This window comes from Neoarius graeffei, chromosome 21 (genome assembly GCF_027579695.1).
Source record: "Neoarius graeffei isolate fNeoGra1 chromosome 21, fNeoGra1.pri, whole genome shotgun sequence".
In the NCBI taxonomy this organism is placed as follows: domain Eukaryota; kingdom Metazoa; phylum Chordata; class Actinopteri; order Siluriformes; family Ariidae; genus Neoarius; species Neoarius graeffei.
In genome coordinates this window covers 35,297,516-35,313,609 of record NC_083589.1, presented here as the reverse complement: position 1 = coordinate 35,313,609, position 16,094 = coordinate 35,297,516, and the positions used below count along the sequence as shown (strand labels likewise).

Sequence of the window (16,094 nt, the reverse complement as noted above, 5' to 3'; positions counted from 1 at the left end):
CAGTGAGCTTTTTAATCCTGCTCCCTCGTATGTTACAGGAGAAACGATCTATAAAATCAGGTTTATGGTGCAAATAAACAAACATAAGTTTCTTAACATTTTTGTTTCATTAACAATTTTTGGTAATATAGGGATGGAATAAAATAACATTCGTTTAGGAAATATTTTCTGGACTGTCCTTTCAGGTGTTATGAAATTGCTCTGAAATTGCTTCATATTTATATAATGCTACTTATCAATGTTTACAGAGTCATGTCCTTTCTACAGGCTGCTTGTTTTTACGCACACAAGATACAGTAGTGTATTGTGATCCTACTCTTCCGTGTGGTTTGTGTTTGGCTTCTCTTTGTCTTCTCCGTTTGACTTGTCCTGTGTAATTAGTTCTGGACGCCTGATATTGGTTCACAAATTATACTGTATATGTATATGAATATATCAAAATAGACCTGATTCGACTTACATCACTTATCCTGTTGCACTAGAATTGCATTGATTCATTGTTAATCAGTCATTTTTATCTCTTCAGTATCCTGCCATGTATCATCTAAAATTGCCTGCCCTGCTTCTTCTGCTATTTGTGCTGCTGCAGTGTGTGACCATGGCACCAAACAACAGGTGAGAAAATGGATCTGATGTGAATAAATGTTCCTGTGTGCAAAATGCTGAGTATCCATCCATCCATCCATCCATCCATCCATCCATCCATTATCTATAGCCGCTTATTCTGTCCTACAGGGTCGCGACCCAAAATACTGAGTCGTGTTGAAATATTATCAGTTAAGTTTTTTTTTTTTAATTCTCGATGGACCCAATAAAAACAACAACGACAAAATCTTTAAAGGGTTTATTAAACATGGTTAAATGTTGATTTATGAGAGTTTGCTGTGTAGAATTGCTACATAATGGCCTGATATAATGAATACAATGAATATAACACTAATCATGAACATAAAATCACTCATATTAGTAAAAAAAAAAATCCAACAACATGAACATTCATCATGCATGTAAATACGCATAAAGTGTTAGGTACTACATATTATATAATAATGCTATGTGTTTTCTTCTGTATTTTTTATATCTATTATGTATCAGCACTGATTCTTATTGCTCGTAGTGCCTTTGATTGTTCATAATTTCTGCCTGATTGAGCACAAAGACATGTTTGTTTTCCAAACAGATGTATGAGTACTTCTGTAAGTCACTCTGCATTATAGCAGCTGTCAAATATCATATCATATATATCATAAAAATAAATGCAGCTGAAGGGTGTACTGTTTTCAAAAACTGGAAGTGGAAGTGGAAAAAGAATAATCGGCTCGCGTTTCCGAGAAACACTAAAAGTGGTGAGGTGCTGCTGCCCTATTAGAGGCATTTACAATGCTTTGTGTTGTATGTGTTGGTGTATTGTATATAATTCTATCAATTCTGAAGAAGCTCTGTTGTTGTGAAATGTCTTTGTGAGCCCATTGTTTGCTGTTTGCCTGTAGGTTTTCCATCTCCTCCACTGAACAGGTGGATGAAATGTTGGATGGGAAAAGATGGACGGCCCCGGGCTTGCCGATTAACCCTTTCCTCCAATTGGCAGGGTTGCGACCCGAGAGGGGACTCAACACAGTCAACAGGTACTTGAGCTAAATGGTGAAAGGTTCTGAATGCAGCCCCTGCACTACTGAAACTGAGAAAGTGCTTTTAAGAGTGTTTGTTATATAATACCATGTCATAGGGTGAAGAGGTGTTTTTCCATTCTATCCCTTGGTTTTCTTTTTTCTCATGCATAAGTTTCATACAAGTCTGCTTGGTGTAAACATACTACACTGGCAATTATTACAGACATCCCTGATCATTGATATTTTGATCACTAGCAATGATCATAATCAGTTATATAGCTATATTATGGATGATAAAATGAAATATTGGGAATAGTGTTATGATATATATTGAAAAATAAATAACAGTATGCTTTGAAGTTCGATTAAAAGTGGGGTTTTGAGGTGTTTGAGCCTCTCACAGGGTCATGAGTTCCAGATCATATTGAAGTATCTTCTTCACTTTGTATCTGAACAGCTTGCAGCACCACATAGAGAAGAGAAAATGCAACACGGCCACGTGTATGACCCAGAGGCTGGCTGACTTCCTCATTCGTTCCAGTAACACCATTGGGACTGTCTACATCCCCACTAACATCGATGCAAACACCTATGGCAAGAGGGACATGTTCCAATCACCAAACTCACTGTCTCTTTAGTTTCCTCTTGTGTGTGTATATACAAACAGAGCCACTCTAACAAAACCATAATGATGATGATGATGATGATAAGAGTGACTCATCTGTGTATTTTACTGTTTATTTTAGCTGTCTGTGCCTTTGGTTATGAAACACACAGCAACATCACAATGTACAGTATCTGCTGCAAACAAAAATAAAACATGAACAATAATGTACTATTATATAATAATAAGCCAATGAAAAGCAAAGGATTTTTGTTTCATTTTGTAATAAAAGAATCTTAAAAATACAATTCTGTGTGCAATGTCATTATAAGTAAATTTTGCACAGTAAATATTTCATCAGAATATGACACTCATTAAAGAAAATAAATATCAGAGACAATAAACATAAAGATGAATCAAGAACAACAGTTTCTGTGCTTCTAAATATGCTGACTTCCCAAATGTCGTCATGTATCAATATGAAACTATTATATATACTTAAATGCATTATGTTTAAACGCGTATTATATTATATTATATTATATTATATTATATTATATTATATTATATTATATTATATTATATTATATTATATTATAAATCTACTGTATGTTTATGAACTTAGAATCACAAGTCATAGTGCACTATTAAATATAATGACAATTCTTTCTATGCTGTGAAAATTTTAAACTCCAGTGAAATATAAGCACTACATTTTATATAATGTTCCAAATAAATATTTTTTTTGTGTTTATCAGATGACTTTAGTGACTTATAGAAGTGCTTTTTAATTCTATAAATAACAAAATGTATCCTTAGACGTGAATAAATAAAGCTAAAACATGGTTTAGTGTGACAGTTAGGACAGAAAAGAAAACAAAGGTGATGTGTGTGTGTGTGTGTGTGTGTGTGTGTGTGTGTGTGTGTGTGTGTGTGTGTGTGTGTTTAGTGCTCGCTTAAGTATTGTACAAGTGTTGGGCATATCCTGTAAACATATTATGCTTTTGGTGTGTAATTATCTCAAAAATGTACCTGCTGCTGTATCATGGCACTTGAATTTGCCCTTGTTTACATGAATGTGTTGAAAAATGAATGCTTACCAACACTGTATGTCTCTTTATTGATGTGATTATTGCACCTCAAAAACACTAGTCATCAATGAGCTTTATTATGTGTAATTTATGTAGTTCACCTCTGATCCTGTTTATCTGATCATACAGTAAATCCTTACATATAAGAAAAAATACACAAGCTCCACATCCAAGGCATCAATGAGGCAACAAAATGAGCTCGTTCAAAGTTCAAAATGCATAACTGTAGCATTATGAAACAGGTCTGAGGATGAAATAAGTTCAGGCTGCAACAGAGCAGCAGTGGAACAGTACAGCAGAATCGAATGGAATTTGCTTTAAACATGTCACCCAATGGGTGGCACGGTGGTGTAGTGGTTAGCACTGTTGCCTCACAGCAAGAAGGTTCTGAGTTTGAGCCCAGCAGCTGGCGAGGGCCTTTCTGTGTGGAGTTTGTATGTTCTCCCCGTGTCTGCGTGGGTTTCCTCCGGGTGCTCCGGTTTCGCCCACAGTCCAAAGACATGCAGGTTAGGCTAACTGATGGCTCTAAATTGACCGTAGGTGTGAATGTGAGTGTGAATGGTTGTGTGTCTCTGCGTCAGTCCTGCGATAACCTGGCAACTTGTCCAGGGTGTACCCTGCCTCTCGCCCATAGTCAGCCTGGATAGGTTCCAGCTTGCCTGCAACCCTGTAGAACAGGATCAGCGGCTCAGATAATGGATGGATGTCACCCAATGCTAAAATAGCTGATACACAATAAGACCGATTACAAATACAGTTCACTGTGCAATAACAGATGAGTATTTAATATGTACAGAAAAGACAGATGTGACAGTTCGTATGGGTGGATGGAGCACAGAAGGACGGCAGGCCAGAACTGAGTTCACAAAACTCTTTTTATTGTCACACTTTTCAGCGTCACACTCTCCCAGACACTCAGACACATGCACACACATCAGCCGTCTGGTTGGGGAGAGAGCTCCCTCTGCTCTCGCTCTCTCTCCTTAAATAGGGCGCGGTCACTGGGGAAGACACACAAACACATTAATTGACATCAAGTGCAGTGATTCTGCCACTTACCTTCCCTGACTCCGCCCTCCGGTCACAGACCGATGCTTGACCACGCCCCCGCTGCCACAACAGAATATATTTAAAACTAATTAGACAAACAGTTTACTGGATAAAATGCAATTGACTTGGAAATGATGTGTAGAACCAGGGGTTCGCAAACTTTTTGCATCCCAGGAAAAAACACAGGCCCTCACATGAAACTAAACTGTACATTAATATTCTGGCTATTTACTGTAGCCAATAGTTTGTTTGTTTGTTTGTTTGTTTGTTTGCTTTTGTGTTGATAAGGTTCTAGTCCAGGACCTGGCTTAGACATGTATGCACATAATTTAGGAGAGGGTAACTCAACTGTTTTATACTAATTTGACCCCAAGGAATAACTTGGGATGTGTGCCAAAATTGCTATCCAGGACAAACAGCCTCAAAATTACCAATCCAAGATGGCCGCCGGTATTACAGTATTGTGTTACTCTTCATGTTTCTGATCCTGGTTTATGGGACACATAAACAGTAATAATTTGATGTTAAAAGTTGTATTGTTGGCTGTTAAACATTTAGGCTCTCAAGAAATTGCTGCCTACTAAAGTAATAAGTTTTTTTTTTTTCAATTTAAGTTAACATTCCATTGATCATAACAGTATGATTGAAAATGCAATTTATTTATATTAATCAAATGCTTGTTTTCTTATACTCTCCTAAATTATGTGCACAGGTCTCCCAATTCCATGATTTCATGTTTGAGGTAGGGTTATTCTGTTTTTCTCATGATTTCTGTGAAACTGCAATTTTGGCCAATTTTTGGTGGGGTTTTTTTTCTACCTTGACCATAGCTTGTTCCCTTTTCCTGCAATCATGAAAATGATGTCACTAATGGAGTCCCCATACCCAAAAACCCATAAAATGAGGTATTGCACATACTTCTGTAGTGAGTGGTTCAAAAATTTATATTTTCAATATGACTACTGGCAGCCATCTTGGATTGGTAATTTTCGGCCTTTTTGCCCCGGATAGTGATTTTGGTACACATCCCAAGTTGTTCCTTGGGTTCAAATGAGCCTATAACAGTTGAGTTATCCTCTCCTAAATTATATGCATACATATCTAACCCAGGTCCTCTACTACTTAGATAAAACCCATTCAAACAGATTTAAAAACTCAATAATAAATATAATAACTTTTATAAAAGCAGATGTGTGATTTCCAACACAATATCAAAATGAAACAAACAAATAAATAAATGCAGACCTCCTGGCTGTTCTTGAATCTCCGTTAAAAGAAAAGAAAAGAAAAGAAAAGTATGGCCTTGATGTTTGTCATAGAATATAGATAATAAGTAGAGTTACAGTTTACAACCCCAATTCCAAAAAAGTTGGGGCACTGTGTAAAACATCAATAAAAACAAAATGTGAAGATTTGCAAATCATGGAAACCCTATATTTAATTGAAAATAATACAAAGACAACATATCAAATGTTGAAACTGACTTTTTTTTTTTTTTTAAATAATCATACTCATTTTGAATTTGATGCCAGCAACACATTTCAGAAAAGTTGGGACAGGGGCAACGAATGCCTGAAAAAGTTGTGTAATGCTAAAACAAAATAATTTTGATTAATTGGCAACAGGTCAGTGACATGATTGAGTATAAAAAGAGCATCCCAGAGAGGCAGAGTCGCTCTGAAGTAAAGATGTGGAGGGGTTCACTGCTCTGTGAAAGACTACATGGGCAAACAGTGCAAGAATTTAAGAATAACATTCCTCAATGTAAAATTGCAACGAATTTGGGGATCACATAATCGGTGGTACCATACATAATATCATTAAAAGATCAAGAGAATCTGGAGAAATCTCTGTATGCAAGAGACAAGGCTGAACACTGACATTGGATGCCTGTGATCTTCAGGCCCTCAGGTGACACTGCATTAAAAGCAGACATGTGTCTGTAGTGGAAATCACTGTATGGGCTCAGGAACACTTCAGAAAACCATCGTCTGTGAAAACAGTTCATTACTGCATCCACAAATACAAGTTAAAACCAGATATAAATAACATCCAAAAACACCGCCACATTCTCTGGGCCCGAGCTCTTTTATGATGGACTGAGGTGAAGTGGAAAATTGTTCTGAGGTCTGACAAATCATTCATTCATTCATTCATTATCTCTAGCCGCTTTATCCTTCTACAGGGTTGCAGGCAAGCTGGAGCCTATCCCAGCTGACTACGGGCGAAAGGCGGGGTACACCCTGGACAAGTCGCCAGGTCATCACAGGGCTGACACATAGACACAGACAACCATTCACACTCACATTCACACCTACGGTCAATTTAGAGTCACCAGTTAACCTAACCTGCATGTCTTTGGACTGTGGGGGAAACCGGAGCACCCGGAGGAAACCCACGTGGACACGGGGAGAACATGCAAACTCCGCACAGAAAGGCCCTCGCCGGCCCCGGGGCTCGAACCCAGGACCTTCTTGCTGTGAGGCGACAGCGCTAACCACTACACCACCGTGCCGCCTCTGACAAATCTCATCTCATCTCATCTCATTATCTCTAGCCGCTTTATCCTTCTACAGGGTCGCAGGCAAGCTGGAGCCTATCCCAGCTGACTACGGGCGAAAGGCGGGGTACACCCTGGACAAGTCGCCAGGTCATCACAGGGCTGACACATAGACACAGACAACCATTCACACTCACATTCACACCTACGGTCAATTTAGAGTCACCAGTTAACCTAACCTGCATGTCTTTGGACTGTGGGGGAAACCGGAGCACCCGGAGGAAACCCACGTGGACACGGGGAGAACATGCAAACTCCGCACAGAAAGGCCCTCGCCGGCCCCGGGGCTCGAACCCAGGACCTTCTTGCTGTGAGGCGACAGCGCTAACCACTACACCACCGTGCCGCCTCTGACAAATCAAAATTAGAAATTATTTTTAGAAATCATGGACACCACATCCTCCAGGCTAAAGAGGAGAGGGACCATCTGGCTTGTTATCAGTGCACATTTCAAAAGCCAGCATCTGTGATGGCATGAGGGTGCATTAGTGCACACGACATGGGTAGCTTGTACATCTGGAAAGACATCATTTGCTGCCATCCAGACAAAATCTTTTTCAGGGAAGGCCTTCCTTCTTTCAGCAAGACAATGCCAAACCACTTTCTGCACATATTAAAACTGCATGGTTCCATAGTAAAAGAGTCCAGGTGCTAAACTGGCCTGCCTGCAGTCCAGACCTGTCTCCCATTTAAAACATTTGGCACATTATGAAGCACAAAATACAACAAAGGAGACCCCGAACTGCTCAGCAACTGAAATTGTGTATCAGGCAAGAATGGGACAACATTTCTCTTTCAAAACTACAGCAATTGGTCTCCTCAGTTCCCAAACATTTACAGAGTGTTGTAAAAGTAGAAGCGATGCAACACAGAGGTAAACATGCCCCTGTTCCAATTTTTTAAAAAGTTTTGCTGACATCAAATTCAAAATGAGCATATGATTTTCAAAAAACAATAAAATTTCTCAGTTTCAACATTTGATATGTTTTCTTTGTACTATTTTCAATGAAATATAGGGTCTCCATGATTTGTAAATTATTGAATTCTGTTTTTATTTACAGTTTACACAGCGTCTCAACTTTTTTGGAATTGGGGTTGTACATTCAAGTGCACACATGCCACTGGTGCACTGCTGTATTATTTGTGTTCTTCTGATGGATTTTCACTTTGAAGATTCAAGATTAAAAACTTTATTTAATTGTATTGGACAACTAAATAAGAATACTGCTTTCATATATATTAGATAGATTAAAGCCAGTATCTCACTGGGCTGCGACAGCTTGCGACAAATTGTGAACATCATTCGCGAGAGAGTTTCAAAAGTGTCTTGAAACATTTGTGGGGCTTCTCAATTTCCTCGCATGAGTCGCAAAGTGTCGCTCCTTCGTCGCTGAAATTTTGAACATGTTCAAAAAATTAGTGTGAAAAAATGGCTCTCAAAATAGCTGCAAATGCGTTGCTGGTGTCGCAAAACTGTCACAAACCCTTTTCAAGTCAGTTTCCGTGAGACAGGAAGTGCGAGTATATCTCACTGGGCTGCGACAGCTTGCGACTAGTTGGAGACACAACAATTGCGATAAAATATGCAAATATCAATTCAGTGTGATTCCAAGTGAAAATTGTCGCTAATTCGCATATTTTATTGCAATTGTTGTGTCTCCAATTAGTCGCAGGCTGTCGCAGCCCTGTGAGATACTACCCTAATACAGTGTTTCTCAACCACTGGGCCGCAGCCCAATAGTGGGCTGTGAAGCGCCATCTAGTGGGTTGCGAATTTTTTTTCAAGTTGAAGCTAATTTTTACTCATAGTAGAGTACAATTGCTGGGCTGCATCCAATGTCACATCCACCTCATTAAGCTATGATCACATTACAGCTTGCAATGCTTTGTGATGGGTTATTGATGAAAATGAAGCATTTTGGTGACGATACATGGTGATATACACGTGAGTTAAAAGTTGCAGTCACACAGCAGGTGAACACTTGACTGTCACGCCTTTGCGCACTTGAGTGTGGCGCAGTTCGAACGGCCATGTGCGCTCACCGAACGCGTTGTGCGCACTCTTAGGACCCATTCATTATGGGAAACACCTGATACTGATTTGAGCACAATCAGCACACACAGATAAGGACGTTGTTTTCACAGAGGCTTTATGAAGTATTATCATTATCAATGTCACGTTTGTTTCTAACCATGTTTATAATGCTATTTAAATACTCTGCTTTATAATTCTGCTTTGCTTTTGTTTGAGTTTTGTTTTTTTAAATATCACGCTTGCTAATAAACACTCTTCCTGCACTTAGATCCATCTATTGCCATCTATCTTGTAGTGTCCTGATCCCCAGATCCTTACCCTTACCACATATAAAAAGTTGTACTCCTCCATGCTCTTCCAGGTTTTCATTGGTTTGTCCATGTAGAATGATGTCTGCAGCACCAGGTAGTTTGAGATGTCGGGGAACTCAATGGATGGATAATTTTCCAACTCATAGGAAAAACCCTTCTTTGTTAGTGTAAGGATCTAATCCCATTGAGTGGTTTCTATATCCACTTCTTTTGAGTGTACTTCTTGGTTTTAATAACTTGCTTGTTTGCTGTACACGAACATGGCAATAAGTTCTTGTGTTAATGGACCAGACTCCACTTTTTGGATAATCCCTTTTGATTGAGAATGTTCTGCATGCATGCTTTTATGTTGGCTTCTGGCACATTCATACAGTTTTAAATACAATACCTGTAATTAAATTTAAAAATGTTTTTTATTGCATTTATTTAATTCCTGGGCTTCCATCTGTAACAGGGAGTGATGTTGCATCCCATTAATACACTTTACAATAGATTATTATATTCTAATATAATAGATGAACCAAAATAATTGGGGATCTTTTTTAATGGGCCCCAGTTCATTACAAGAATGAATAGGTGGGCCTCAAAGCAGAAAAGGTTGAGAACCCCTGGCCTAATATACTGTAGAAATATAAAAACACCACTGAATCACTTTATGAGTATGGGTAGATAGTGATGTTTAAAATCTACTTTTAACAAATAAACTGTATTTACAGAAATGTTTATAGTAATAGAAATTCATATAGTACAAAGTATATAGTAAATTCATCTTGACCGTACCTTGACTTTATCCAAAGATGACAGCAAAATGTGAAAAGTTCTAGGAGCATTAAAAAGTGTCAGAGATCAGGACATTTTTCCTGATTCATATGTATAGACATACAGATGGGGTACAAATTAAAGCAATAAAGATAGAAAATGATGTGTGTGGTCTCTTTCACTGAAAGGGCAAGTTAGTGCAACTTTACATTCACAGTCCTAACCATCTTCATTACTCATGCACTGCATATTTGTTGGAAGTGGTAGTCATTTACTTCTCACAGTTACAGCACATCAGCATCCTTTGTCCATTAGAGTCCATTACCTTGGTAGACTTGGACAACCGCTGCCTGTCAGAACCGTGTCTGCTCTGTCATAAAGGACAGAAATAGAACAAGCACAGAAAACGGCTGTAATGTGAATGAATCAATCAGGATTGTGGAGCAGGGGCATGCCTCATATAACCACCACCACACCGAGCCTGACGTCAGTCCAGGCCGAGCCTGAAAGTGATGAAAGTTTCTGTCATAAATTTCACACAAACTTCCAAGTGCCAAACCCAAGATGGCCAACTTTTATGATGAACTACACATTTAATATCATTGATGTTGAATCATTCAGTGTGCAATGTTAGCTGGTATGCATCTTCCATTCTTTAAGATGTCTTCGTTTGATCAACATCCTTGTTATGACTCACTCCAGATTGTTTGTGATAAATGGTATAATCATTATGACATATGTAAACTGACTTCCACCCTAGTGTTACACTATTTCTCTTTTAATCCAAGTGTGTCTAACAGTGGCATTGTCAGTGACGCTGCTAAATTAGTTAATAATATGTGGTTGTGGATAATTTGGTTGCTGTGGTCTGCTGCAAAGACGTGAGCATCTATATTCTCAGCGTCTGAGAGGTTAAAGTGTGTACACGCTTTTCAGGGAAATTAATATGCCTGGCAGGCAGTGCCATCAGATCTATTTTTCATCTCAGATTGCATGTAGAGGAGAAACCAGCCTCAGTAACACTTTGACATAAACGCTTTCAATAGTATAATTAGAGTTGGCTTGAATGTAATATTTTCCTTATCAGCTTTTAATGCATTCATATTTTTCTCTGATCTGAGTCTGCTTACAGTAGTTTAAGCATGGCTGAATAGAACACTCGTGATTTTATGCAACATATTAATTTGACAGAAAAGTAGGAAATATATCACACCTATATATAGTCATACATTTACACACAAGAGGGGTGTTTTTGTTGTGTTTTTACATTCACTCCTTACGTTACAGGTGTTTAGCAGAAGTACAATATATCCAGAGCAGTTGGGGGTTCAGTGTCTTGCTCAAGGGCACTTTAGCCACTCTGAATGGTCCAGGGACTCAAACTGGGGACCTTTTGGTCCCAAAGCTGCTTCTCTAACCATTAGGCCATGGAATCCCCATTTAATTTACTTTCCTTCCTTTTTTTTTTAACTGAGACCTTTCATTTTTAAGAATTTTCTTTGCTGTTCTTCTCTGTTGGAATTCATGTGTGTGTGTGTGGGGGGGGGGGGGGGAACAGGTGCAGGAGGCAGTAAAAAGTTTATTTGATGATGTATTGAAATTCCCTTAAAAATTATATATATATATATATATATATATATATATATATATATATATATATATATATATATATATATATATATATATATACAGTGGGGCAAAAAAGTATTTAGTCAGCCACCAATTGTGCAAGTTCTCCCACTTAAAAAGATGAGAGAGGCCTGTAATTTTCATCATAGGTACACTTCAACTATGAGAGACAGAATGGGGGGAAAGAATCCAGGAAATCACATTGTAGGATTTTTAATGAATTAATTGGTAAATTCCTCGGTAAAATAAGTATTTGGTCACCTACAAACAAGCAAGATTTCTGGCTCTCACAGACCTGTAACTTCTTCTTTAAGAGGCTCCTCTGTCCTCCACTCGTTACCTGTATTAATGGCACCTGTTTGAACTCATTATCAGTATAAAAGACATCTGTCCACAACCTCAAACAGTCACACTCCAAACTCCACTATGGCCAAGACCAAAGAGCTGTCAAAGGACACCAGAAACAAAATTGTAGACCTGCACCAGGCTGGCAAGACTGAATCTGCAATAGGTAAGCAGCTTGGTGTGAAGAAATCAACTGTGGGAGCAATTATTAGAAAATGAAAGACATACAAGACCACTGATAATCTCCCTCGATCTGGGGCTCCACGCAAGATCTCACCCCGTGGGGTCAAAATGATCACAAGAACGGTGAGCAAAAATCCCAGAACCACACGGGGGGACCTAGTGAATCATAGACATATAAACATAGACGCCGCATTGAGCTGGTGGCCCATTGCTGGGATATGTCAGAGTGTCTGCCATATTGGATGTGGCAAATCTTCCCCGTAAACCAATGCAAGTAAATGGACTGAACTTCATAAAGCCCCTTTCTACAATAATATTTAACTTGATGCCTTTTATTCACCCATTAAGACACACACGTATTTGGGAAACAAACAGGCATCAAAACAACATATATAACTTTTAATGTGATGGTTATAAATAGTGTGCATCATACCAAAACAAAATACATCACTGATTCCTTCACATTCAGAAAGGTTAAAAACATTCATCATACGTTCAAAAACGTTCATCATAGTGTGGCACTGTATTATCTAATTCTCACTGCTTATAACTCTACACCTACCCGGTGGAGATGAGCTGGGAAACTGAAGACTGAAGGAACAGCTCCCTCTCTGATCCTGACTGTCTGACCTGTTCTGTCAAAATCCTCCGTTCTGAAGTGTTCACTGCAGAGCATGGATGACGGAGTAGCAGAAAACCCTTCCCGTCGCACAGCTGTCTCCCACTGCTTTTTCATGTCTTTATTTTTGGGAAAACTACATAGTATGTGAAAAGTTAGCTAAGCAACTAACAACAATCAGCGTAGTTACGAAGGAAGTACTTCGTTGTTTGGAGACAGGTTTCACCGAGCGGCCATTATGCGCAAGACTTCATATTAGCCACAAAGTCAGAAAAATCTGTTTGTAAAATTACGTTATAATGACCAAATACAATGAAAAGTATTTTTCCAGTCTCACCTGTGAAAGGTAATCCCATGTAATCTCGTTTGGATGGTAAGCCTGTTGGTACAGTTAAACGCAGCACATGAATGAGGCATCTTTATTCTCGGCTACTGTCTAGACGCTATAACAGAGACGGTTGAAGAATCTCCACTTTGCCACATCCAATATGGCGGCGAGGATGACATATGATTCTACGAAGAAGGCGGTGTCTATGTTTATATGTCTATGTAGTGAATAACCTGCAGAGAGCTGGGACCAAAGTAACAAAGGCTACCATCAGTAACACACTACGCTGCCAGGGACTCAAATCCTGCAGTGCCAGACGTGTCCCCCTGCTTAAGCCAGTACATGTCCAGGCCCGTCTGAAGTTTGCTAGAGAGCATTTGGATGATCCAGAAGAGGATTGGGAGAATGTCATACGGTCAGATGAAACCAAAATAGAACTTTTTGGTAAAAACTCAACTTGTCGTGTTTGGAGGAGAAAGAATGCTGAGTTGCATCCAAAGAACACCATACCTACTGTGAAGCATGTGGGGTGGAAACATCATGCTTTGGGGCTGTTTTTCTGCAAAGGGACCAGGACAACTGATCCATGTAAAGGTAAGAATGAATGGAGCCATGTATCGTGAGATTTTGAGTGAAAACCTCCTTCCATTAGCAAGGGCATTGAAGATGAAACGTGGCTGGGTCTTTCAGCATGACAATGATCCCAAACACACCGCCCGGGCAACGAAGGAGTGGCTTCGTAAGAAGCATTTCAAGGTCCTGGAGTGGCCTAGCCAGTCTCCAGATCTCAACCCCATAGAAAAGCTTTGGAGGGAGTTGAAAGTCTGTGTTGCCCAGCGACAGCCCCAAAACATCACTGCTCTAGAGGAGATCTGCATGGAGGAATGGGCCAAAATACCAGCAACAGTGTGTGAAAACCTTGTGAAGACTTACAGAAAACGTTTGACCTCTATCATTGCCAACAAAGGGTATATAACAAAGTATTGAGATGAACTTTTGTTATTGACCAAATACTTATTTTCCACTATAATTTGCAAATAAATTCTTTAAAAATCAGACAATGTGATTTTCTGGATTTTTTTTCTCATTTTGTCTCTCATAGTTGAGGTATACCTATGATGAAAATTACAGGCCTCTCTCATCTTTTTAAGTAGGAGAACTTGCACAATTGGTGACTGACTAAATACTTTTTTGCCCCACTGTATATAGGCGGCACGGTGGTGTAGTGGCTAGCGCTGTCGCCTCACAGCAAGAAGCTCTGGGTTCGAGCCCCATGGCCGGCAAGGGCCTTTCTGTGCAGAGTTTGCATGTTCTCCCCATGTCTGCGTGGGTTTCCTCTGGGTGCAAAGACATGCAGATTAGGTTAACTGGTGACTCTAAATTGACTGTAGGTGTGAGTGTGAATGGTTGTCTGTGTCTATGTGTCAGCCCTGTGATGACCTGGCGACTTGTCTAGGGTGTACCCCACCTTTTGCCTGTAATCAACTGGGATAGGCTCGAGCTTGCCTGTGACCCTGTAGAACAGGATAAAGTGGCTGGAGATAATGAGATTATATATATATATATATATTAGTGCTTTAGCTGGTACTCATTTGCATACTTGTAAGCCTACCTTTTTTTGTTTTGTTTTATTTTGTTTACACCCCCTTTTTTGCCACTTGAGGTACTTAGATTACTTGAGGTACTATGTTTACACTTTATTGTGCTATCCATGTATTTTAATGTGCACTATACTTGTATTCTGTACATTATTTTACAAAATAAACTCATCATCATCATCATTCATCATCAAGCCTTCATAGTGTTTAATATCCTTGTTTACTTTTACAAAAGCAATGTGTTTTCAGGTTATCCATGCTGGCATGTGATTGTGTTTGCTATTCAGTAAAAGGCCAGTAGTTTTTGTTCCCAGGTTGGTTTTGATTCCTGGCAGTTCTCTGACTAAACACCAAACCTGTGTTTGCGTTGTTAATGAGTATCAAAAATTGAGCAAGTGCTTCCTACTCAAATTTCTTATTCAACAACACAACAGTATTTATGATTAATTCAGTTTTTTCAAGTCATTTAACATGCCAAGATCATAACAAACCTGCTAAAATTTTCAACAGCCAAATTTTGTGCTCTACTCATGTCCATTTTTTTAAATAACATAGAGATGACATCGTGGCTACAGCCTCTATATGAGGCAATAGCCACAAAAATTGTTTTCTGATACCATGTCCATACAGTAAATATCTCATCTCATCTCATCTCATTATCTGTAGCCGCTTTATCCTTCTACAGGGTCGCAGGCAAGCTGGAGCCTATCCCAGCTGACTACGGGCGAAAGGCGGGGTACACCCTGGACAAGTCGCCAGGTCATCACAGGGCTGACACATAGACACAGACAACCATTCACACTCACATTCACACCTACGGTCAATTTAGAGTCACCAGTTAACCTAACCTGCATGTCTTTGGACTGTGGGGGAAACCGGAGCACCCGGAGGAAACCCACGCGGACACGGGGAGAACATGCAAACTCCACACAGAAAGGCCCTCGCCAGCCCCGGGGCTCGAACCCAGGACCTTCTTGCTGTGAGGCGACAGCGCTAACCACTACACCACCGTGCCGCCTACAGTAAATATAGCATATATATTTACTCTATGTGGCAGTACCCACAAAAATGAAGCGTAATCCAAAAATGACCAATTTTTGAGCATCATGGTGGTGTAGTGGTTAGCACTGTCGGCTCACAGCAAGAAGGTTCTAGGCTCGAGCCCAGTGGCCAACGGGGTGTGTGGAGTTTGCATGTTCTCCCCGTGTCTGCGTGGGTTTCCTTCGGGTGCTCTGGTTTCCCCCACAGTTCAAAGACGTGTTTAGGTTAACATGGGGCGACCTTGGGCTGAAATGCCCTTGAGCAATGTACCTAACCCCTGACTGCTCCCCAGGCGCTGTAGTATGGCTGCCCACTGCTCTGGGTGTGTGTG

The 16,094-nt window shown here is 39.7% G+C and overlaps 1 protein-coding gene across 1 annotated transcript; it reads left to right on the top strand.

Moving 5' to 3' along the window:
- The first annotated feature begins 535 nt into the window (after nt 1-535).
- Nucleotides 536-2,248, top strand: LOC132870073 (islet amyloid polypeptide). The gene is made up of 3 exons (XM_060903617.1): nt 536-615; nt 1,491-1,625; nt 2,068-2,248. Exons 1-3 carry the CDS (start codon nt 536-538, stop codon nt 2,246-2,248), a joined length of 396 nt encoding a protein of 131 aa, XP_060759600.1.
- Nucleotides 2,249-16,094: the final 13,846 nt, after the last annotated feature.